At 35.3% G+C, this 23,253-nt stretch overlaps 7 protein-coding genes across 7 annotated transcripts; 3 read left to right on the forward strand and 4 right to left on the reverse strand.

Moving 5' to 3' along the window:
- Window positions 1–356: 356 nt before the first annotated feature.
- On the reverse strand, window positions 357–1,285 carry LOC310716286 (hemoglobin subunit beta-2-like; the record flags this gene model as incomplete). Its single annotated transcript, XM_083523308.1, has 3 exons — window positions 357–730; window positions 884–1,106; window positions 1,194–1,285. The coding sequence occupies 3 exons, from the start codon at window positions 1,283–1,285 to the stop codon at window positions 602–604; spliced, it is 444 nt and encodes a 147-aa protein (XP_083379434.1). The 3' UTR covers window positions 357–601.
- A 509-nt stretch (window positions 1,286–1,794) lies between these two features.
- On the forward strand, window positions 1,795–2,879 carry LOC310716282 (hemoglobin embryonic subunit alpha-like). The gene is made up of 3 exons (XM_083523304.1): window positions 1,795–2,097; window positions 2,189–2,396; window positions 2,496–2,879. The coding sequence occupies exons 1-3, from the start codon at window positions 1,937–1,939 to the stop codon at window positions 2,622–2,624; spliced, it is 498 nt and encodes a 165-aa protein (XP_083379430.1). The 5' UTR covers window positions 1,795–1,936; the 3' UTR covers window positions 2,625–2,879.
- Window positions 2,880–10,004: 7,125 nt separating this feature from the next.
- Window positions 10,005–10,782, reverse strand: LOC310716288 (hemoglobin subunit alpha-like). Its single transcript, XM_083523310.1, has 3 exons — window positions 10,618–10,782; window positions 10,312–10,519; window positions 10,005–10,216 (listed from the first exon to the last, which is right to left on the reverse strand). The coding sequence occupies exons 1-3, from the start codon at window positions 10,710–10,712 to the stop codon at window positions 10,088–10,090; spliced, it is 432 nt and encodes a 143-aa protein (XP_083379436.1). The 5' UTR covers window positions 10,713–10,782; the 3' UTR covers window positions 10,005–10,087.
- Window positions 10,783–11,503: 721 nt separating this feature from the next.
- LOC310716284 (hemoglobin subunit beta-like) lies at window positions 11,504–12,498 on the forward strand. The gene is made up of 3 exons (XM_083523306.1): window positions 11,504–11,849; window positions 11,952–12,174; window positions 12,288–12,498. The coding sequence occupies exons 1-3, from the start codon at window positions 11,758–11,760 to the stop codon at window positions 12,417–12,419; spliced, it is 447 nt and encodes a 148-aa protein (XP_083379432.1). The 5' UTR covers window positions 11,504–11,757; the 3' UTR covers window positions 12,420–12,498.
- Window positions 12,499–17,713: 5,215 nt separating this feature from the next.
- LOC310716287 (hemoglobin subunit alpha-like) lies at window positions 17,714–18,497 on the reverse strand. The gene is made up of 3 exons (XM_083523309.1): window positions 18,326–18,497; window positions 18,020–18,227; window positions 17,714–17,924 (listed from the first exon to the last, which is right to left on the reverse strand). The coding sequence occupies exons 1-3, from the start codon at window positions 18,418–18,420 to the stop codon at window positions 17,796–17,798; spliced, it is 432 nt and encodes a 143-aa protein (XP_083379435.1). The 5' UTR covers window positions 18,421–18,497; the 3' UTR covers window positions 17,714–17,795.
- A 651-nt stretch (window positions 18,498–19,148) lies between these two features.
- LOC310716283 (hemoglobin subunit beta) lies at window positions 19,149–20,023 on the forward strand. Its single transcript, XM_083523305.1, has 3 exons — window positions 19,149–19,383; window positions 19,486–19,708; window positions 19,829–20,023. Exons 1-3 carry the CDS (start codon window positions 19,292–19,294, stop codon window positions 19,958–19,960), a joined length of 447 nt encoding a protein of 148 aa, XP_083379431.1. The 5' UTR covers window positions 19,149–19,291; the 3' UTR covers window positions 19,961–20,023.
- Window positions 20,024–20,827: 804 nt separating this feature from the next.
- On the reverse strand, window positions 20,828–22,014 carry LOC310716289 (hemoglobin cathodic subunit alpha-like). Its single transcript, XM_083523311.1, has 3 exons — window positions 21,544–22,014; window positions 21,213–21,420; window positions 20,828–21,129 (listed from the first exon to the last, which is right to left on the reverse strand). The coding sequence occupies exons 1-3, from the start codon at window positions 21,636–21,638 to the stop codon at window positions 21,001–21,003; spliced, it is 432 nt and encodes a 143-aa protein (XP_083379437.1). The 5' UTR covers window positions 21,639–22,014; the 3' UTR covers window positions 20,828–21,000.
- Window positions 22,015–23,253: the final 1,239 nt, after the last annotated feature.

Raw genomic sequence — 23,253 nt, forward strand, 5'->3', positions numbered from 1 at the left:
ATGAGATTTGGTTTTGTCATCTTTACTGAGCAACTGAATGATTTCAATAAATAAATAAAGCGTCAAAAAGCAGTTTTTTTAAGACGTTTATTTACCACCTTGTGTTATGTTTAATACAGCTACAGTTCTACAACAACAACTAATAATAATCATCATCACCATCATCATCATCATTATTATTATTATATTATCACTATCATCATCATATGAAGAAAATACATTTGTGTATTTTTTGCAGCACTTTGCTAATAATCATTATTTATAAAATAAAAAAAAATTTGCAATTTGAAAAACGACAGTAGTTAGTTTATCATTTTTATACTATATTGGATTGTTAAGGATGAAGTTTATGAAGATGTTCTACATGATGTGTTCAACTCTTCAGCTTAAGATGGACCAGAATTGATATACATGACCATGACCAGACCTCTGTGATCTGCTGTTGCAAGATGTTTAAAGAGCTGAGCACAAAACCAATGCACTTACACATCAATGAACTGAAGCAATGTAGCAAAATGGTGGGGAAAAAAACATTCGAGTAAATAAGGTTTTATAATTTAGACATTTATTTGTTTTCACATGTATGGAGTAGTTCCAGTATTTAATGGTACTGTTGGACGAGTGCGGAGACGATGACCGCCAGGAACTTATGCAGAGCTGCCTGCACTTCAGCAGTGAAGCTGCTACCCAGAGTAGCGCCAACTACAATGGTAATGCAGTCAGCCAGCAGCTATAGGAGGAAGCAGAGGATGAAGAATAAACACAGGATAAGTAACAGAAAAGATAACCAGTATAGGCTCATTAATCAACAATTAATTAACTACCAACAGTATAGATAAGGTAATTTATAATGTCTTATAAATTAAAAAAAAATAAGACGCACCCTGAAGTTATCAGGATCTACGTGTAGTTTTTCAGAGTGCAGCACACCCAACTCGGAGAAAGTGCCTTTAATGTTGTCCAGGTTCTTCACTGCGTTCTCCAGACCACGCATCACCGTCAAGCCGTGTGCAGCAACATTGGGATTTCCCATGATCGCAGCGGCGTTGTACAAGTTTCCAAATTTAGCAAAATACCTCTGGGTCCATGGATACACCACCAAACATCTGAGAGACACATTCAAAAGAAACAATAAGTTTCACATTTAGAACAAGTAAGAAAATAAATGTTAAAGGTGATGATTTGAAATCTACCTTGTCAGTGCCTGGTGACCGACTGCACTATGATCGATCTTGGAAAAGATGTTCTGGATGGTAGTGCGCTCAAAATCTGTCCACTCAACCATGATGCTGCTTTTTTTTTTGGAATTTTTTGATGAACACAGACTCTTAGACACAAACATCCCCAACTTGATCCCCAGCTTATATATGCATGTTACCACTCCTCCCAGTTTATGGTGACAGACACATGTTGGGCGTTAAATAAGATAAGTGTTGTACCATTCATAGAAATCGTTTTAACATATATTACTAAGTCCTTTATTACAAGAAAAAGGATCTTTAATTGGTTACTTAGGGACTTCTACAATTGTATACGTTTTTGATCACAAATGTTCTGGAAATGTTCTACATATAAGAAATGTTATGCTTTTCCCCAACGACTTTGGCTCTAATATTTCTAGTGTAGTTTGTGATTCATGTAACTGCATATTTCTATAGTTTATTGGTGGAAGCAAAATAAAACATCTGTGCAAGAAACGTTTTTATATATCTCAAGAAAATGAAATTGTCCATTTAAAATTTTCAGATGCTGTTCCTGTTGTCTTTCAAACATTTCATTAGGTTACATGTGAATTTTTTTTTTGTTGAATCAGCACTTGTTTCCTGTCAGGCGTGAATGTTATCTATCACAGTCAGTAGACGTGCTGTCTAATCTTCATCTGTGAAAGGAGTCTGAGTTGTTATATTTTGAGGAGGGTCTGGGGTGTGCCAACTTCATGCCCTTGTATAAAAGAGTGATTCGTTTTGAAGCAGTTTACAGAAGTCAAGACCACTCTGAAACCATGAGTCTCTCTGCCAAGGACAAAGCTGCCATCAAAGCCTTCTGGGACAAGATCTCCCCAAAGGCTGAGGAAATCGGTAGCCAGGCTCTGTACAGGTAGGTGCTTTAGAACTTTCTCTTTTTGCTCTTCATTTCAATTAATTTTCCCTTTTTATATGATTAACTTTCCCCCAATGTGCCTACACAGGATGCTGACTGTTTACCCTCAGACCAAAACCTACTTTACCCATTGGACGGACATGAGCTTCGACTCTGCCCAGTTGAAGAAGCACGGAAAGACTGTAATGTCTGGTGTGGAAGTGGCTGTCAACAAAATCGATGATCTGACCAGCGGGATGCTCAGCCTAAGCGAGCTGCACGCTTACCAGCTGCGTGTTGATCCAGCCAACTTCAAGGCAGGTTCATCTTAATGCTCTGTAATAATTCAATCCTGTTTTACCTGTAAGTAGATCCTGTGCCACAACATGCTTGAATTTTGTTGTTTCTTCTTCTAGATCCTCTCACACAATTTGCTTGTGGTTCTGGCCATCCTGTTCCCCACTGACTTTACTCCTGACGTACACGTGTCTATGGATAAGTTTCTTGCTGCAGTGTCCCTGGCCCTCTCCGAGAAGTACAGATAAACCCCTCTGCAGAGACCAGAACAGAGACCACCACACGCACAATCTCTTTCTCAGACATTTAAAATTTTCTTGACTGATCTAAATAAAACCAAAATAATTTTGTTCTGTTAGTAAAAAATTTTATTCTATGTTATGTCTTTTCTGAAGCTCTGTATTTAATTATCAACGTGGGTTTATTTTACATTTAGAACAAAGTTTATAGAAAAGCAAAATCTAAATTTTAACACGCACAGCTTACATACAAGACTAACAAGTATGAAGTGCTTTTGTAATGTGTATTATGTGGAATCTCGATGTGATTTACATTCATAATAAAACCCTTCAACGCAAGTCAATATTTTAGTTTTATTCCAAACACAGCCTGCATCAAACACACATCAATTTTTTTTTTTGTCAAAATTATAATGAGTTTAGCTGAATGCATTTATTAAACATCTGGTTCTCGCTTCCAACACATCAAATACTAAAGCATGTCTCAGCTTTGTCAACTTTGTCAAGCATGTTTAGTGTTTTATATAATATCTGACCGAGTTAAGTATTAGATATTATGGGCCAAAACCTTTTAATTTAAACAGCTATAATATTCATATATTTTACTTAAGCCAAAATGTTTATCTGTAAAAGATTTAGCATAATATACAGTGTTCATACAGCATTAAATTGAGTTAATATCTTTGGAAATGGTAACATTCAGAATGAAAGTAAAGGCCTAAGCAATAAAATAAAATGCATTAAAATAACAATGTTCTGTTTTATTGCTGTTGAATTCTCTATTATAATGATATAAATTCAAAAACTATTTCAATAATATGTAATTTAGATATGCTGAATGGAAATCAATTTAGTAAATTTGTACAGTGCCCTTTAAATAATTGACCTTATATAAACAAATGTAGGTTCAATTATACTACAATACTATACTACAGTGGCTGTCAAAAGTTTGGAAACACCTGGTGTTTTATCATTTTCTATGTACACATGCCTTTTCCTTTTGTTTAGATGCAAGAAATTTAATAATTGATTGGATTGAAGATTTATTTTGACCAAACAAATACATATAGTGGCCAAAGGTTGTGAGAAAGACGTATATTCGTTTTCACAAAATCAGCTGCTTCAGTTTTAATGATGGCAATTGAAAAAGCCAGAGGCAATACGTTGAATTGTATTGAAGAGTGATCAGATTCAATATAGAAGTACTCTGTTTTTTTGCTGAATATTCCTTTAGCTAAACATCTCATCAGATATCACTTATAAATTACATTTTTACATGCTTGATTAAATCAATCAACCAGCTGAGAAACTACAGACACGTTCGACATAATGAAAATACTGATACTGTTCAACCTTGCCATGTAACACAAGTGTGCTTGTGGTTACCCAATCTGTCTCCTCTGCCCAAAATACCACTAATGTTGATGTTAAATGTTAAACTGTTTGCCTTTGTGTGCCCTGTCTTTGCTTCCTTTTCACTGGATATTATGCCCATTATAACTAAGAACCTGAGCAAAAGATTTTAAAAGAAACAGTCTGAAATAGATGCATCAGGATCTTTCATTGAAGTGTATTTATAGTTTTGCTTTGATGTATTAAGCAGTCATGTTAGCTACCTCAAAATACAGACTATTACAGTGCATTTTTCTCATGTTCAATTCTTTGGCACTGTCCATGTCCTCCTTGCATGGAGAAACAATAGCTACATCACCTACTGTCCCCCTAATATGTAATGTCACTACTGTGCATTCAACCTCACAAAATTACGGTTATTATTCCTGAAGTCTCCCTGGGCTCTTTTCTATTGTATAAACATAAGAGTTGAACATAAAACTGAAAATAATGTTCCACATTATAAGATTGCTAGCAGTTGCTAAATGTTATATCATTGCAAACTTTTTATTATCAGTTATTTTTATTATTCATTATTATTACACATAAGGAAGAACATTTTCAAAAATAGTTTTTATCACCATACACTCTGCAAATTATAATGAAAATCTCTTATCAACATTATGCTTCTGTTTATGGATGTGCTTTACTGCAGAAGCTGTGTTTATCACCCTCAGATGTTAGTGATCATTTTCTTTCCCAAAATTCACACAATTTGCAAAGATTGTGTGACATAAATGATGTTCCAGTCAACTGGGATTGTTTTAGGACCATGTGTTGAGAAATAAGACATTATACAGAGGCACAGTTGTTCAGTTTTTAAGATGAGTCGTCTACCAAAACTATCATGAAACAATTAATGAATTTAATCCATTTTGGAATAAGACTGTAAAAAACATTATAAAAAATGTGGATTTCTGGATACACTGTAAATTGGATAGAGAAAATCCAGCCATAGAGATGAATAAGAAGAGAGAAACCAGACTCAAAAGGGGAACTCATCCTCATTTGGGTGACATCAAGAGTTGATCATTGATCATAAAGAGTTTGATCATAAATCTTTCAACAATACAGAACACTGGAGAGAGAGAAAACTAACATGAGCACTGGAGTATAAGATTATAAGTAATGTTCTTTCTACCGTCTTATACAGTCATTATGGTTATAAAACTAGGAGCTACTGAGCTCAACATTTGTGATCATCACAGATCCAGTACCAGCTTCTCCATGCCAGAGCCTTCAAACTCCATTTAAACTCCATGCCAGAGCCTTTAGGCTCGGTTCTGTAATTGACAAACTTATTCGCCCTGATCAAACAGCATTTATACCAAACAGGAGCTCCCTTACAATCTTAGTTGCATCTTTAATATAATCTACTCCCAATTATATAAATATTGATGATCAGGTTATTGTCTCTTGATACATTCTCAGAGTAGAGGATAAACTGATCTAAGAGTAAATGAATCCCTTTAAAAGTACGAGATCTTTCTGCTGTCAAGAGCTTCCGTTTTTAAAATAACATCATACATTTACAGAGACGGGAAGTGATGAAGTACAAATACTAAATTTCTGTACTTATGTAGATTTTTTTGATATCAGTACTTTACTGAGCTTGCTCTGCTTCCGTTCAATATGGTGGTTGTTCAGCCTGGATACATTCAATAGGTAGCAAAATGTGATATTCTTTTGTATTACTCTCTTATAATGTGAGGTCCAGCTACCAGCGTGACACTAAAACAGGTAGTAGTAATGGCTACTTTTTACCTAAGTACAAGTCAGAGCCCAAACTTCTTTATTTTAACTTGAGTGAAAAAGTATAGTCAGCTTTAACTTTTACTGGAGTCTTTTAAAAAATAAGTATCTGTACTTCTACTTGCGTGAAGGATGTGTGTACTTTTGCTACCTCTGCAAATGTACTTATTTGGAAATTAATAGATTTTTAATCATTAATATAAGCTAATTTCCCCCTCTAGTGGCTAAGTTGCAAAACAAACAACAACACTTACCTTATCCTTACTGGGAAAGGTTTAAGTTATTAAAATAATTTTTCTTCCTCAAATTATTAGTCTTTTTTAAAGCATCCCAATATTTAGCAATTACATTCAATATTCTTCTTTTTTTTTTTGCTGCCATTAGGGGTCGCCACAGCGTATCATCTGTCTCCAAAGCCCACATTCCTCTACATCGGCCTTTTTCAAACCAACTACCAGCATGTCTTCCCTCACCGCAAAAAAACTCTACTAAACCAAATGTTGGAAAAATTGCCGCGTAGTTTTGCCTAAAATTATTTGTGTTTGTCTGATCGTGTGTGGGCTCAAATATCTTGCATAGAAAAAATATTTAAAAAAGAAATAATAATAAAAAAATATTTATATTTTTTTAAATTTCATAATTAAAATTAAACCAGTATTATTTAGCATACTTTGGGATTAGTTTTGAATTTATCCTAAGTTTTACCTTAATTATAAATTTCTGTTTTTTGTTTTTTATAATGTTAACGTTTATATTAAAAATATATGTGATATATTTACGGTTTGATGCACTACACTGTCAACTATATCAATATGTATTTACTGAACCAAAATCATTTCGTGCTTTGAAGCTTTCTTATTTATTATCATTGTTTATTTTATTAATAGTCTGTTTTATTTAAAAAAAAAAAAAAATGCTACTTGTTATTTTTTTTGGTGGTTGGTAATACTTGGTATTTTAACACCGTCATATTAAAAGAAAACGCCAAAGCATTAGCCAAAACGGTTGGATGATTAGCACACAGCTGATCTTTTTCGAGCCTGCCCTCTATCTGAGTTTGTCCAGTAAACATTTTCCATCAGTCCAGGGAGACCGTTTCTGTGTAAACGGTGGACATCAAATATGAACAGAAATGTGCATAGAAATTTTTTACTCTTCGTTACTCTTGGAGATTCAATGCCTGTAATATTGTACATTTCCTCTGAATCTTTCCAGTTCCAGTGCTTATATCAGCGGTTAATAAAAAAAAAAAATTATCCAAAGTCCAAACCTTGTGAGATTTTTCTTAACTTTAAAAACTAAAATATATGCTCTTAAGACTGCTTACTAGAATTGGGAAACATCTATTAGTTAAATGCTGAATAGTCTGATTAAAATCCACATAGAAGAACACTTCCACATCTCTGACTCCAGACGCATGAGGAAAGGCATCCAGACCATTATACTCTACTACTGCACACAGTCCACTTTCACTACCAACAATAGATGTATATTCAGCATTTAGCAGATGCTTAGTGGATGAACGCAAGGCAGCTGGTCTGGACAAACTGAAACCTTGTACAGGTGTTCTCAACCCTCATTCTGAGCTGATTCTGTTCTGAGTCCACTACTCTACTACCTGTTCACCCATAACCGTGCTGCTCTGCATAACTTCAACGTCTTCAAGTATGCAGATCACACCACCGTGGCCAGATCAGCAACAACGACAAATTGGCCTACAGGGAAGAAATCTGAAGCCTGACAGCATGGTGTGCAACAACCTGACCCTCAACGCCATGAAGACTAAAGAGCTCATGGTGGACTTGCAGAAATCTAACAGCAGGACACACTTCTCAGTCTACATCAATGGAACTGAGGTAGAGAGTTTCTCTAGCTTTAAGCTCTTAAGAGTTTACATCTCAGTTCAGAACTAATCACCAGAACACTTCAGCTGTGGTTAGGAAGGCACAACAGCACCTGTTCTTCTTGAGGAGTCTTAAGAAGGCTGTCTCCAGGGATTCGAACAAGTTTTTACCACTGCATCATCCTGGCAAATTCCATCACTGTATGGTATACGTAGGCTCCACTGTGTGTACCCAACTACCTGCCATTAAGACCTTTACCAAGGCAGTTGCTGCGCAGAGCTCACAACATCATCAAGGACTCTTCACATCCCAGTCACAAACTGTTTGACCTCCTTCCATTAAGAAGGAGATACAGGAACATACGCACCAGAACCAGCAGGTTCAGGGACAGCTTTTTTCCATCTACCATCAACCCTACACAACACTGTTAGATCACTGAATAGACACTGTATATAACTTATGTACAATTATACATACAATGTACATATTGCATATTGTACTTTTTATACTCCTCATTCTCTTCACATATTGTCCCTTACATACATCTGCACTACTATTTTATGTATGTGTATTTATATATACCCTAGTGTACGTCCTGCCTATTATTTCACATTCATGTATATGTGTAAAAAAAAATGTGCAAGCCGAATAAACAAGTCCACTATATAAATATATAATCAATTAGATAGACAGAAAAAAAAATGTGCAAGCCGAATAAACAAGTATATATAGTGGACTTGTTTATTCGGCTTGCACATTTTTTTTTCTGTCTATCTAATTGATTGTTTTTGAGGATGGCATTCAAAACCTACAGTTTGAAGTTTTAAAACAGTTTGAAGTATTTATAGAAACCATCCCCGGCCTCTCTCAGTGCCGGTCCCAAGCCCGGATAAATTGGGGAGGGTTGCGTTAGGAAGGGCATCCAGCGTAAAACGTGCCAAATCAAACGTGCGGAGGATCCGCTGTGGCGACCCCTAAAGGAAGAAGCCGAAAGAAAGTAGTATTATTCATTAGCCCGGATAAATGGGGAGGGTTGCGTTAGGAAGGGCATCCAGCGTAAAAACATGTGCCAAATCGAACATGCGGATCATGAGTACGGATGATCCGCTGTGGCGACCCCTAATGGAAGAAGCCGAAAGAAAGTTTATTCATTATCAAAATCTGCAGAGAAACTGAGAAGGAATGCTATAGAAAGAATTTGTGAACGGTGGTTTTGAACGCCATCCTCAAAAACAATCAATTAGACAGACAGACAGACAGACAGACAGACAGACAGACAGACAGACAGACAGACATACTTTTGGGTAATAAGGAAAATCCGCTCATCTGAAGTTTATTTTAAGAAGTCTTGCAAAATTTGGGAAAATTTTCTTTTAATAAAAACAAAAATGTTTTTATTCTAGGCTGGACATGTTGTTTTCCTACAGTCTGACATTTCTTTTTGTTGTGTATCATCTGGGCTTTGTATCTGAGCGTCTTAGCAGAACCTGTGGCAGGTATTTTAATATATCATCTCATGCTTTAAACGTGCCTCCCATGCTAGTTTTGGATTAGACGTTTAAGGTCCTATGTAGCAAAAGAAAACCTTTTTTTTTTTAAGAAAAGTATTTATTTTTATTAACAGTGAAATCATGCAATTAAAGCTTCTTATTTGCATGTTTGTGGAAGATATATAATATTATATAATATTTTCCACAAAAATATATATTCTTTCCTTATTTACCACTTTAAAAGTGGATCAAATATTTATTTATTTATTTATTTATTTATTTATTTATGTAGCAATGCACTGATGTCTTTATTTGAGACTATTTCAGTTTGACATTCAGTATTTACATTCTGCAAGAGTTTATACTCATTTGAGCTTTTCATAGTCATTTTCTGCTCCTGACATTTAAACTGCATCATGTAAATGCATGGTATTAAATGCTAATAGTATTTTGGGATTTTTAATACATATTTTATTCATAGATAATGATCAGTAAAATCTTAATAAAAATATTTCCTTTGATAAAACTGTTAATACTATGGTCAATCATAGCAACCCAATCTAACCTGACTGCACTATGATCTAAAGCCATGTGTACTGCATTGCACATGAAGACCCTCTGAAAATGTCCTATTGGGTTTTTATTTAATTGTTATTATGGCTGACAGTTTTCTATTATCATGGTTTATCATTGCGCCGCCAGACGTTCCATTGATTGTGTGAAGTATTTCGTTTATCATGTTTAGCAAAAAATGAAAGACAAATGTTAGCAAAAAAAAATTCCTTGTTGTTTATAGATTCAGTGTAATTCTATGGAGTATAACTTACATCTTTGTATATTTTAGTTTAAAGGTATATATGTGCAAAAATTAAGATTAAATATTTGTTAAACTGAATAAATAAACCAGACAGTTGTGTATTGTTTAATTATGTTTATTGTCAACATAATTCATGGAGGTCATTTAAAATGATGTCTTCTGAAACTGGTGCTCCATTTAGCGGTATTTCTCAGACAGAGCAAAGCCCAGGTTCTGGAGAAACTTGTCAAAAGACACCTGAACTTCGGGAGTGAATTCCGCGGGGAAGAGCAGGGCAATGCTGACCTGAAGAGTGTGGGCCAGGAGCTACCATGGAGTAAAACAAACATCTCATTTAGTCTATTTGAAATTAAATAATAGAAAAATACAATAAAAATTCGCATCTACAGTCTTTTCCTTACCTTGAAATTAGCAGGATCAACACGGAGCTTGAAAGCGTGCAGCTCGCTCAGAGAGCTAAGAGCTCCTTTAAGATCGCTGACATGGCCCACAGCATCTCCAACTGCCTTTAAAATTGTGGCTCCATGCTTCCTCACTTGGGCAGATCCGGGATGAAGATCAGACCAGTGAGAGAAGTAGGTCTTAGTCTGAGGATAAACCTCGAACAGCCTGCAGAAAAACATCAAGAATATAAGGTGCATATTTTTCAGTAGGGACTCATGTACCAAAATATTTAGTTGTCCAGAAAGTAAGAGCAGCTCATTTACCTGCCAAGGGCCTCGCTGCCAATTTCATCAGACTTTGAGGAGATCTTTCCCCAAAGGTCTTTGACGACGGCTTGGTCTTTAGCTGAGAGACTCATTGCGGCACTCGTCCGGTTTTTCACCTCTATGAAGATAAGAAAAGAATTTTGTGCATGTTGGTAAAGAATGCCTCTTTATATTGAGCCTGATATTAGACACACCCTGCCATATCTAGACTCCACCTCTTTCTTAGACTGCCCAGTCAGCTTTGGATCTTCTCCAAAACGCTTAGAAAGATGACCTCAGATAACTTTTCGTGTAATTTGTAAGCCCAAGCAAATTGTCGAACATTACTAAAAAAATTATAATACTGCATAGAAAATAAGGTGAGAAATATTATTCTTAATTATAACATTAATAATATATTATAATATTAATATATAATAATAATAATATATATTATATTATATTATTAATAGTAGAATATATTATAATATTATATTATTAATATTATAATTTATTGTTAATATTATCATTAATAATAATAATATATTATATTAATATGTTATAATAATAATATATATTATATTATATAATAGTATTATAATTATTATTATTATAAAAATAGGAAGTAAAAAAGTACAGTATTGTTTAAGTCTTTAAATATAGATTTAAATACATTTTTAAAATAATCGAATTATATTCTGTTTCTTTAACTGTACTGTTTGATATTTGTGTTTTCAACTAAATACTAATGGAACCAAGGGATGTGATCGTCTGAGATTTTCAGGCTTATGTTGTCCTAAATAAATTGGTTTATTGATATTTAACAAATATAATATGTAAATTTTTTAAGTAGGTTAAATAAGCTATAAAATACATCTGACTGTAGTTTTACTGTATACAGTATAATCTCCTCATGCAGATGGCGAGAAAGGAAAACGCCCTAACTACACTACTGTCAGCCAAAAACTGTTGGATGATTGGCACGTCGCCGATCTTCATGACGCTTGCGCACTTTCTGAGCTCGTCCAATCAGCTTTTTCCTTCAGTCCAGGCAGGAGCTTTTCAGCGTCAATAAAAAGAGTCAGCCTGCACAATAGGTATAGATTCGTTCAGAACAGGTTTTGAGTAAGAATCCAAAGAATTCACTAAGGCATCAATATGGTTCATTGGACAGACCACGAGCGCCATATCATCGCTGACGTTTGGGGAAAGGTCAACCCTGATGAAATCGGACCACATGCTCTGGCCAGGTATGCTCATCTTATCCAAACATTCGAGACACTTTCCAAAATTTCTCTTTCGATGTAAACTGTAGCTATCGCATACATGAATGTGTCTGTCTTGTTTTCCAGACTTCTGATTGTGTATCCATGGACCCAGAGGTACTTCGCTTCCTTTGGTAATCTGTCCAATGCCGCAGCCATCTTAGGAAACCCCAAAGTGGCTGCCCATGGAAAGGTGGTTCTTGGTGGTCTGGAAAAAGCTGTGAAGAATTTGGACAACGTTAAGGGTATCTATGCTAAGCTGAGTGAGCTTCACTCTGAAACACTGCATGTGGATCCCGACAACTTCAAGGTACGTCAAACTGAAATAAGTGCAGAATTAAAGAGATTCCGTTTACTACATATCATTAAAGGCAGTCTGCATCATTTTTCTTTGCTTATGACGTTTTGTCTTTCTACTTTCAGCTTCTTGCTGAATGCCTCACCGTTACTCTTGCCGCAAAGTTCGGACCCTCCGTCTTCACACCTGAAGTGCATGAGGTTTGGCAGAAGTTCCTGAATGTTGTCGTTGCTGCTCTGAGCAAGCAGTACCACTAAAACAGCAAACAGCAGAATATAAAGATGTCCAGATCTTTTGCTCTGACAAGAACATGAAATAAAAGATGAATTACACGTATTCTTTGTTTTGTATTCTATTGAAAGCGAACTACAAAATGCAAAACGCGTTTATAAAAAAAAGTATTGGTTCACTTGTACATTTAGTAAAGTTTGCTGATGATTTACTTTTGAAAGAAATGAGAAATTAAGCCTGGGTTTTGATCTTCAAAAACAAACAAACAAACAGACAAACAAATAAATAAATAAATAAATAAATAAATAAATAAATAAATAAATAAATAAATAAATAAATAAATTAATTAATTAATTAATTAATTAATTAATTAATAAATTAATTGACAAATACATAATAATCAATAGATAGATAGATAGATAGATAGATAGATAGATAGATAGATAGATAGATAGATAGATAGATAGATAGATAGATAGATAGATAAGCCACTCAATATATAAAAAATAAAATTAATAAAAATATATATATATATAAATGACACTATGCATGTACATCTCTATACTTTAACTGTGTAATCGTTGCTTGTTGCTTTTATAAATGTTCCCTAACTCAGTCTAATAAAAGAGTTATCAATAATTCTGTTATTTCCCCAGAGAAAGAACTGAAAATCCCTTATGTATGTATGTTTAGTGTGGACTTGCAATTACAATATTGTAAAAATCGTATTTTTTTATATATATATTATTATTTTTTATTGAATCATAAAGCTTTTGCCCTTCAGTATAGTGCCAAAGCAGGTCACTTTTACTCTTTATATTTTGGTGTAAAATTGATCAAATGAAAAAAAAATACAATATTTATGATTACTTACTTGTGAGGGAAACAAGATTAGATAATAGGTTACTATGAGCGATATAGTTACATAAATCAAATTAAAAACTTTTCGATTTTGCTATAAAAGATGTCAAATAAAACCCTATTTAAAATTTTTTGTAGCAAAATTATTGAAGCTAATTATTTATGTAATTATTTATATGACTGCAGGATCTCGTATTTTCTTTATAAAACGTTTTGTTAGCTGTGTTATACACATAGTGCCCTGTGTCAAGTCAAGTCAAGTTTATTTCTATAGCGCTTTTCACAACAGACATTGTGTCAAAGCAGCTTTACAGAATTTAACAGTTAAGGTGAATGGTGTGTATTTATCCCTGATGAGCAGCCGTGGCGACTGTGGCGAGGAAAAACTCCCTTAGATGTTATGAGGAAGAAACCTGGTGCTGGTACGTCTCTAGATGGTTCAGGATGTTTGCAGGCACCTACTCCTTTAAAGGTCCACAATCTTCATGAGGTGGGACGTGACTGGAGCTGGTGCAACCTCAGGATGCCTCGGGATGGGGAAAAAAAGAGAAGCAGTGGAGAGGAATTAGCGTAGCTACTGTTCATTATATTAACAGCAGAAGTTGTTAATGTGCATGTGATCAGATGTTCTGGAGCACAAGATTATGATGTTGTGTGTGTTATGTGTAGACTTTGCTAAAAAGATTTTTAATCCGCACTTAAATTGGGAGAGTGTGTCTGAAACACGAACACTGTCAGGAAGACTATTGCAAAGTTTAATTCCTTGTGTAAATAGGCTTAACCTTTTCCTTAAAATATACTTAACAAAACTTTTGCATGCAAAAACTTTAATGCGATCCTGCCATAAATGCTGGAAAATGCTTGACTGTATTTATGCCATCTACTTTACACAATGACAAAATTGTCAAAAATGGCAAAGGTCGTGCCTGTGTGTGTGTGTGTGTGTGTGTGTGTGTGTGTGTGTGTGTGTGTGTGTGTGTGTGTGTGTGTGTTGACAAATTCCGTTCAATAACTTAAATAATCAGTGTTATTACTTTTCTATATAACTACACATACACTGTTGTGATTACAGTATATCGGAATAATACAGTACAATAAAGAGCTGTACAACTAAAAGCAACAAAAGCAGTATATCAATTCTTTATATATATATATATATATATATATATATATATATATATATATATATATATATATATATATATATATATATATATATATATATATATATATATATATATATATATATATATAGGGCAGAGCAGACTCTTTCTGCTGAGGAGACTAAGGTCTTTTGGAGTGCAGGGAGAGCTACTGAAGACCTTTTTTGACTCTGTTGTGGCATCAGCCATATTCTATGGAGTGGTCTGCTGGGGTAGCAGCATCTCTACTGCAGACAGGAAGAGACTGGACAAGCTGATCAGGAAGGCCAGCTCAGTCCTGGGGATTCCCCTGGACACTGTACAGGAGGTGGGAGAAAGGAGGATGGTAGCAAAACTATCATCATTACTGCAGAACGCCTCCCATCCCCTGTATGAACCTGTTACCTCGTTGAGCAGCTCCTTCAGTGACAGACTGTTACATCCTAAGTGTCTGAAGGAGCGATACAGAAGGTCTTTTCTTCCTGCTGCTATTAGACTGTACAATAAAAGCTGCTCCCAGTAAACCATTAACCAAAATACACACTGCTATTACTGTTAAATGGTGTAATAGTTACTGTTTTTACTGTTTTACTATTTAATAATACTACTGTGTGCAATCTTACCTGCAATACGTGCAATACCACCTGTGTGCAATACAACCTGCAATACGTACTTTCCCTCATCTGTATTTATATATTGTGTTGTGTATATACTTGTAATATTATAGCATGTCTTATTCGACTATTCTTTTATATATTTGCATTTATTTAATTTTTTTTTTTCATGCTGCTGTAACAAAGAAATTTCCCCACTGTGGGGAAATCTTATCTTATCTTATCTTATCTTATCTTATCTTATCTTATCTTATCTTATCTATACAGTGAGGAAAATAAGTATTTGAACACCCTGCTATTTTGCTATTTTATATATATAAGTTCTCCCACTTAGAAATCATGGAGGGGTCTGAAATTGTCATTGTAGGTGCATGTCCACTGTGAGAGACATAATCTAAAAAAATAAATAAATCCAGAAATCACAATATATGATTTTTAAACTATTTATTAGTATGATACAGCAGCAAATAAGTATTTGAACACCTGTCTATCAGCTGGAATTCTGACCCTCAAAGACCTGTTAGTCTGCCTTTAAAATGTCCACCTTCACTACATTTATTATCCTAAATTAGATGCACCTGTTTGAGGTCGTTAGCTGCATAAAGACACCTGTCCACCCCATACAATCAGTAAGAATCCAACTACTAACATGGCCAAGACCAAAGAGCTGTCCAAAGACACTAGAGACAAAATTGTACATCTCCACAAGGCTGGAAAGGGCTACGGGGAAATTGCCAAGCAACTTGGTGAAAAAAGGTCCACTGTTGGAGCAATCATTAGAAAATGGAAGAAGCTAAACATGACTGTCAATCTCCCTCGGACTGGGGCTCCATGCAAGATCTCACCTCGTGGGGTCTCAATGATCCTAAGGAAGGTAAGAAATCAGCCCAGAACTACACGGGAGGAGCTGGTCAATGACCTGAAAAGAGCTCCACCGTTTCCAAGGTTACGGTTGGTAATACACTAAGATGTCATGGTTTGAAATCATGCATGGCACGGAAGGTTCCCCTGCTTAAACCAGCACATGTCCAGGCACGTCTTAAGTTTGCCAATGACCATTTGGATGATCCAGAGGAGTCATGGGAGAAAGTCATGTGGTCAGATGAGACCAAAATAGAACTTTTGGGTCATAATTCCACTAAACGTGTTTGGAGGAAGAAGATTGATGAGTACCATCCCAAGAACACCATCCCTACTGTGAAGCATGGGGGTGGTAGCATCATGCTTTGGGGGTGTTTTTCTGCACATGGGACAGGGCGACTGCACTGTATTAAGGAGAGGATGACCGGGGCCATGTATTGCGAGATTTTGGGGAACAACCTCCTTCTCTCAGTTAGAGCATTGAAGATGGGTCGAGGCTGGGTCTTCCAACATGACAATGACCCGAAGCACACAGCCAGGATAACCAAGGAGTGGCTCTGTAAGAAGCATATCAAGGTTCTGGGGTGGCCTAGCCAGTCTCCAGACCTAAACCCAATAGAGAATCTTTGGAGGGAGCTCAAACTCCGTGTTTCTCAGCGACAGGCCAGAAACCTGACTGATCTAGAGAAGATCTGTGTGGAGGAGTGGGCCAAAATCCCTCCTGCAGTGTGTGCAAACCTGGTGAAAAACTACAGGAAACGTTTGACCTCTGTAATTGCAAACAAAGGCTACTGTACCAAATATTAACATTGACTTTCTCAGGTGTTCAAATACTTATTTGCAGCTGTATCATACAAATAAATATTTTTTTTTAAATCATATATTGTGATTTCTGGATTTTTTTTTTTAGATTATGCCTCTCACAGTGGACATGCACCTACGATGACAATTTCAGACCCCTCCATGATTTCTAAGTGGGAGAACTTGCAAAATAGCAGGATGTTTAAATACTTATTTTCCTCACTGTGTATATACAATTATTAATTAATTAAATAAATATTTAATTAATTAATACATGTATTTATTTATTAATACATTTATTTATTTATTTGTTTGTTTTGTTTATTTATTTATTTATTTATTTATTTATTTATTTATTTTTAAAGTGCAACCAGTTTAAACTCCAGTTAAAGGCATTCTTAGCTTAACTTGTTTGCAAGCTAGTCTGATGTGCTAAACAAAATTGACATGGAAAAAATATATATGAATATAAATATTTTATGACAGTACTTTTTTAGATGCATCAGTATTTCTATATTAAAGAAAATCATATATTATATAAAAATGTATAGAATTGCAGCAAACATATTGACAATTTTTTTTATAAAGACAAGACCCCAAGGAATCATTTATATTTTATATATTTGTGCCAAAATATTGAACGTAACTGTTCTAATAAATGTACAAAAATATTCAGTGGGAAATAAGAACCCAGGCTGAATATGAAAACAATAAATCTACTGGCAAAAACGTAACACGGTCTTCAAATAAGCGGTATTTCTTTAAACAGTTTTCCAATTTTCCATTTAACTATTAAAAATATGCCACAATTTTTTTAAAGGCTATGCAACATTTTTGTCACTGAGTTTGTTTGTTTTTTGTTTAATGGTGCTTTTTGCTTTCTCGTTGAATGATTTGTTCGTTTATTGGAAACATTTTACGTTTAATACTTTTGGTAGAAATATAACTTCCGATTTTCTGAGGGTGCAATCATTATGTTTTAGAGGATCACTCATACATTTCATAGAATCTTAGTTCATCCGTATAAATAAGACAACACAATTGTTATTGTTTAGTTATGTTTATTGTCAACATAATTCATGGAGGTCATTTAAAATGATGTCTTCTGAAACTGGTGCTCCATTTAGCGGTATTTCTCAGACAGAGCAAAGCCCAGGTTCTGGAGAAACTTGTCAAAAGACACCTGAACTTCGGGAGTGAATTCCGCGGGGAAGAGCAGGGCAATGCTGACCTGAAGAGTGTGGGCCAGGAGCTACCATGGAGTAAAACAAACATCTCATTTAGTCTATTTGAAATTAAATAATAGAAAAATACAATAAAAATTCGCATCTACAGTCTTTTCCTTACCTTGAAATTAGCAGGATCAACACGGAGCTTGAAAGCGTGCAGCTCGCTCAGAGAGCTAAGAGCTCCTTTAAGATCGCTGACATGGCCCACAGCATCTCCAACTGCCTTTAAAATTGTGGCTCCATGCTTCCTCACTTGGGCAGATCCGGGATGAAGATCAGACCAGTGAGAGAAGTAGGTCTTAGTCTGAGGATAAACCTCGAACAGCCTGCAGAAAAACATCAAGAATATAAGGCGCATATTTTTCAGTAGGGACTCATGTACCAAAATATTTAGTTGTCCAGAAAGTAAGAGCAGCTCATTTACCTGCCAAGGGCCTCGCTGCCAATTTCATCAGACTTTGAGGAGATCTTTCCCCAAAGGTCTTTGACGACGGCTTGGTCTTTAGCTGAGAGACTCATTGCGGCACTTGTCCGGTTTTTCACCTCTATGAAGATAAGAAAAGAATTTTGTGCATGTTGGTAAAGAATGCCTCTTTATATTGAGCCTGATATTAGACACACCCTGCCATATCTAGACTCCACCTCTTTCTTAGACTGCCCAGTCAGCTTTGGATCTTCTCCAAAATAGACAAAAATCTATTGCAAGAAAAAAATACCTCGAAAAAAATAAAATAAAATAACTAAAACAAATTTTACTACCTCGTAACAATAACAACTGTAATTATTTTTATTTTTATTATCATGGTTATTATTATTAGGATTATTATTATTGTTATTATTACGGTTATTTAGCATTTTAGGTTATATGAATTCAGCAAAGGTTTAACACAAGAATGTTTTTGTGTGCCATTTATTTGAAAATAATTCTGCTGGAAGTGACTATTTAAATTTTTTTTATTTGTCAGTTCTATTTATTTTTATAATGTTGACATTTATATGTTTAAAGATATGTAAATATTTTAAAGTGCTTACTTAACCAAAGTAAAAAAAAATTCACGTTCATTACTGGATTTTTCTTTTCTTTTTTTAGGCGTTATGCTCTGTTTAAATAAATGCATCTTTAAAAATAATAAAGCTAAGCCTACATGGTATTTTGACAGCATTTAATAGAATTGCTTACGTCATCATACAACTAGAAACTGAAACGCCCTGATTATACGACTATTTGCCAAAAATGGTTGTATGACTGGCACACCTTTTTTGAGTCGGCCCACTGAGCTCGTCCAATCAACATTTTCTTTTCATCCAGGAAGGGGATTTTCACCGTCCATAAAAAGGGTCCCGCTGCAAAATAGATTCGTTCAGAACAAGAATTCACTAAGGCATCAATATGGTTCATTGGACAGACCACGAGCGCCATGTCATCGCTGACGTTTGGGGAAAGGTCAACCCTGATGAAATCGGACCACATGCTCTGGCCAGGTATGCTCATCTTATCCAAACATTCGAGACACTTTCCAAAATGTAACTTTCAATGTAAAATACATATATATTATACTTGAATGTGTCTGTCTTGTTTTCCAGACTTCTGATTGTGTATCCATGGACCCAGAGGTACTTCGCTTCCTTTGGTAATCTGTCCAATGCCGCAGCCATCTTAGGAAACCCCAAAGTGGCTGCCCATGGAAAGGTGGTTGTTGGTGGTCTGGATAAAGCTGTGAAACATTTGGACAACGTTAAGGGTATCTATGCTAAACTGAGTGAGCTTCACTCTGAAAAACTGCATGTGGATCCCAGCAACTTCACGGTACGTCAAACTGAAATAAGTGCAGAATTAAAGAGCTACAGTTTGCTACATAAGATGTAGTACTAAAGGCAGACTGCATTGTCTTTCTTTGCTTATGACGTTTTGTCTTTCTACTTTCAGCTTCTTGCTGAATGCCTCACCGTTACTCTTGCCGCAAAGTTCGGACCCTCCGTCTTCACACCTGACGTGCATGAGGTTTGGCAGAAGTTCCTGAATGTTGTCGTTGCTGCTCTGTGCAAGCAGTACCACTAAGCAAACAGCAGAATTATCTTTTGCTCTGACAAGAACATGAAATAAAATTAAATCAAATCAAAATCATTCTTTGTTTTGTATTCTGTTGTATTTTATTCTGTAGCAAACAAAATGTAAAACGCGTGTAGATTGTGCAATTTTTAAAAGTGGCATTTTCAAGGAAGCAATCATCATCAGCTCAACTGAACATCCAGTGGTGTTTAATGATGACCAGTGTTGTACTAGTTACTAAGAAATAGTAACTAGTTACAGTTACTCTTTACTTCATTCAAAAAGTAACTTAGTTACTTTGTTGATTATTTACACCAAAAAGTAATGCGTTACTGTTAAAAGTAACTTTTTAGTTACTTTTTTAAAGAATGTTCTTTAATGGTTCCATTAAGGCCCTTTTGTGCGTTATGGTCTATACAAACACAAAACTGACTTAAACACAAAGTCATTTTTAAACACTATTTTATTTAAGTGAGACCAGCACAAAACTCGTCTTGCTCTCGCCTCGACTCGCCATTACAGCCGCACAGACCTGAATAAACAGAGACACGCCCACAGTGCGTCTTCTTCGTGTTTACAGAGGTTCATCCACCAATCCTACAATGCGTCGCTGCTGTTTACATGCGTGGTGCTGAAGTGTGTACAACTGTGTTCGGCGATAATACACAAGTTCTTATTTTTTAATCCAAAGTGGAAATTGGAGGAAAATTCTAATATACTAAAATATGGTTTCAAAGGGTACACAGAGGGTTATTTTTTGAGACTCTTTATAGAGTTTGCTAGTTTCAAATATCGTATCTCTAATTCACAATTTGTTTACAAATAAAATGGAAAAAATGCGACAGTACAAATAAATAAATAAATAAATAAATAATGTTTATATACATATATTTATTTATTAATATTATTAGATATTTATTATATATATTATTTACATTGTCACTTAAACGGGAGCAAGCATGTTTAGACATTCTTTTTAATAAATGAATTTATTTATTTTATTTGAAATGTATTCACAAAGTGATCTGAACACAGTGATCTTTGCGTCTTCATCTGTATTTCTCAGCAAGTGCTGCAGAAACAGCGGCTAGAAACTTGTCCATAGCAATGTGCACCTCTGGAGTGAAATCAGCAGGAAATTTGATGGCCAGAACCACGAGGAGGTTGTGAGATAAAATCTAAAACGAAAGATAATGAAGAAAAACATGAATGATAACTTCTCTGGAGTGAAGCATTGTATAATGCTGTGATTACAACTTACCTTGAAATTTCCCGGTTCCACACGCAACTTGAATGCGTGCAGTTTACTTAGGGCGCTCAGACCACCAACAAGATCGTCAATTTTATGCACAGCATCGTTCAGTGCGGCCATTATGGTTTTGCCATGCTTTTTTACTGCCTCGGATTTAGGAGAAATGTCTGGCCAATGAGCAAAATAGATTTTGGTTTGAGGGTAGACAAGAAGCATTCTGTGGTAAGGGGGAAAAAATCGGTGTGCATACGGCGGAGTGTTTTGATATTCTTATATCAAATCGATATATATTTTTACCATTGGTTGATTTGCATGAGAAAATTATATTTTGTAACCTTACCTCACTAGAGCCTCATGGCCAATTGCGTCAACCTTTCCGGAAATTTTACCCCAGAAAGATTTTACCAAGGATTTATCTATATCTGTAAGACTCATTTTGGTCTTTACCGGCGTTTCAATTACTGTAAAAAAAATCAAACAAGGTTTGAAGACGACTAGGTCTCTTATATACGAGCCACACCCCACAGTAAAGCCAACCTCCAACAATCACCAAGACTGTGTTCATTTGCAGCGTCTTAACATTAATATTAAACGTACATTAACACTGAATTGTATCACTGCATTTGTTGTACAGTACATATACTGATAAAAACTTCTGTCTTTAAGACACAATGCCTTGTTTCAGGTGTCAGCATTGGTTTTAGCAATCTCAATTTACACTCTAAAAATGCCGGTAGGACGAATTCAGGTATGTTGTGACATTAATTAGGGCTGTTCAGCTTTTACAGCAGCATTTGTTTTCTAAATTAATAGGTGAAAACCAAATCGTGTTATTAAGATTAAGTACAAAGAACTTGCAGTAAGTGTTTGATCGGTCGGGAATAATTAGACTGGTGGCTTGAGACAATTCCGTTTGAATTATTTGTCAATTTATGCATGTAGGCAGAGTTCCCTGAGTAAGAACTATTAGGATTGGTTCTATATCCCCTCTGACCAATGACAAAAATAAAGAAAATGGTTCAAACAACTATTATTAATTAATTATGTATTAATAATGATGATTGTCTGCTTTAAATGCATTGTTTGAGCGAATTAGTTCAACCCTATGCCACTGTAGTAGAGTGTTGATATTAATTGCAGTCCAAATATATCCTCAAAAAAAATAGAAATAGAGCGCTGTTATAAAAATGCGAAGAGGAGAAAAAGACAGGAACACCGGACACTTGTACCTCATGAGCATGTTTAACTTGACAGAGAAGGAGAGAGAGAGAGAGAGAGAGAGAGAGAGAGAGAGAGAGAGAGAGAGAGAGAGAGAGAGAGAGAGAGAGAGAGAGAGACAGACAGACAGACAGACAGACAGACAGACAGACAGACAGACAGACAGACAGACAGACAGACAGACAGACAGAAAATGAGCATATAGGAGTGACAGGGGAAAAGAAAAAATCATTCTCAATTGTTTCTTACATGTTTAAGGACACTGTATTATAATCAGGGTGTAAGTAAGGATTCCAGCAAGACTTCAGAAAGACCCACCACACCACAGTCAACAAACCTGAGTGAACATGTGTGAGTGGGGAGATGACATTATCCCGAGATCACAGTTCACCAAAACACTCTATATCCAGGATCCCTCAAGTTTATATTTTCTCCTTAAGAAAACAAAAGTCTTGACTAAAAAAAATATAATATTGCTCAAACCACAATTTAACAATGATCTTAGTATTGTGATTCTTTCGGGGATCTCTATGACTAGCATCTTAAGGTGTTACTACTAGAAAATGCAGTTGAAACAAAGAAGAACAAAGTTTCTTTATCCATTGTATGTTCTCTTTCCTAGAGGATTAGACAATTTAATTCTGATTTCATTTTAAATAATTCTTGGTCTGATTAAAAAAAGCCATGCATGGTATAAAAATACAAAAAATACAACCATGCGTGGTATAATGTTTGGAGTTGTGAGAAACTGATATTGAATATTTGTTTACCTAAAGGGTAGTCTTCAAGTAAGCATTACTTCTTTTTGCCTCTTATGATATATTCTAAGATT

This window comes from Silurus aristotelis (genome assembly GCF_946808225.1).
Source record: "Silurus aristotelis genome assembly, chromosome: 21".
In the NCBI taxonomy this organism is placed as follows: Eukaryota; Metazoa; Chordata; class Actinopteri; order Siluriformes; family Siluridae; genus Silurus; species Silurus aristotelis.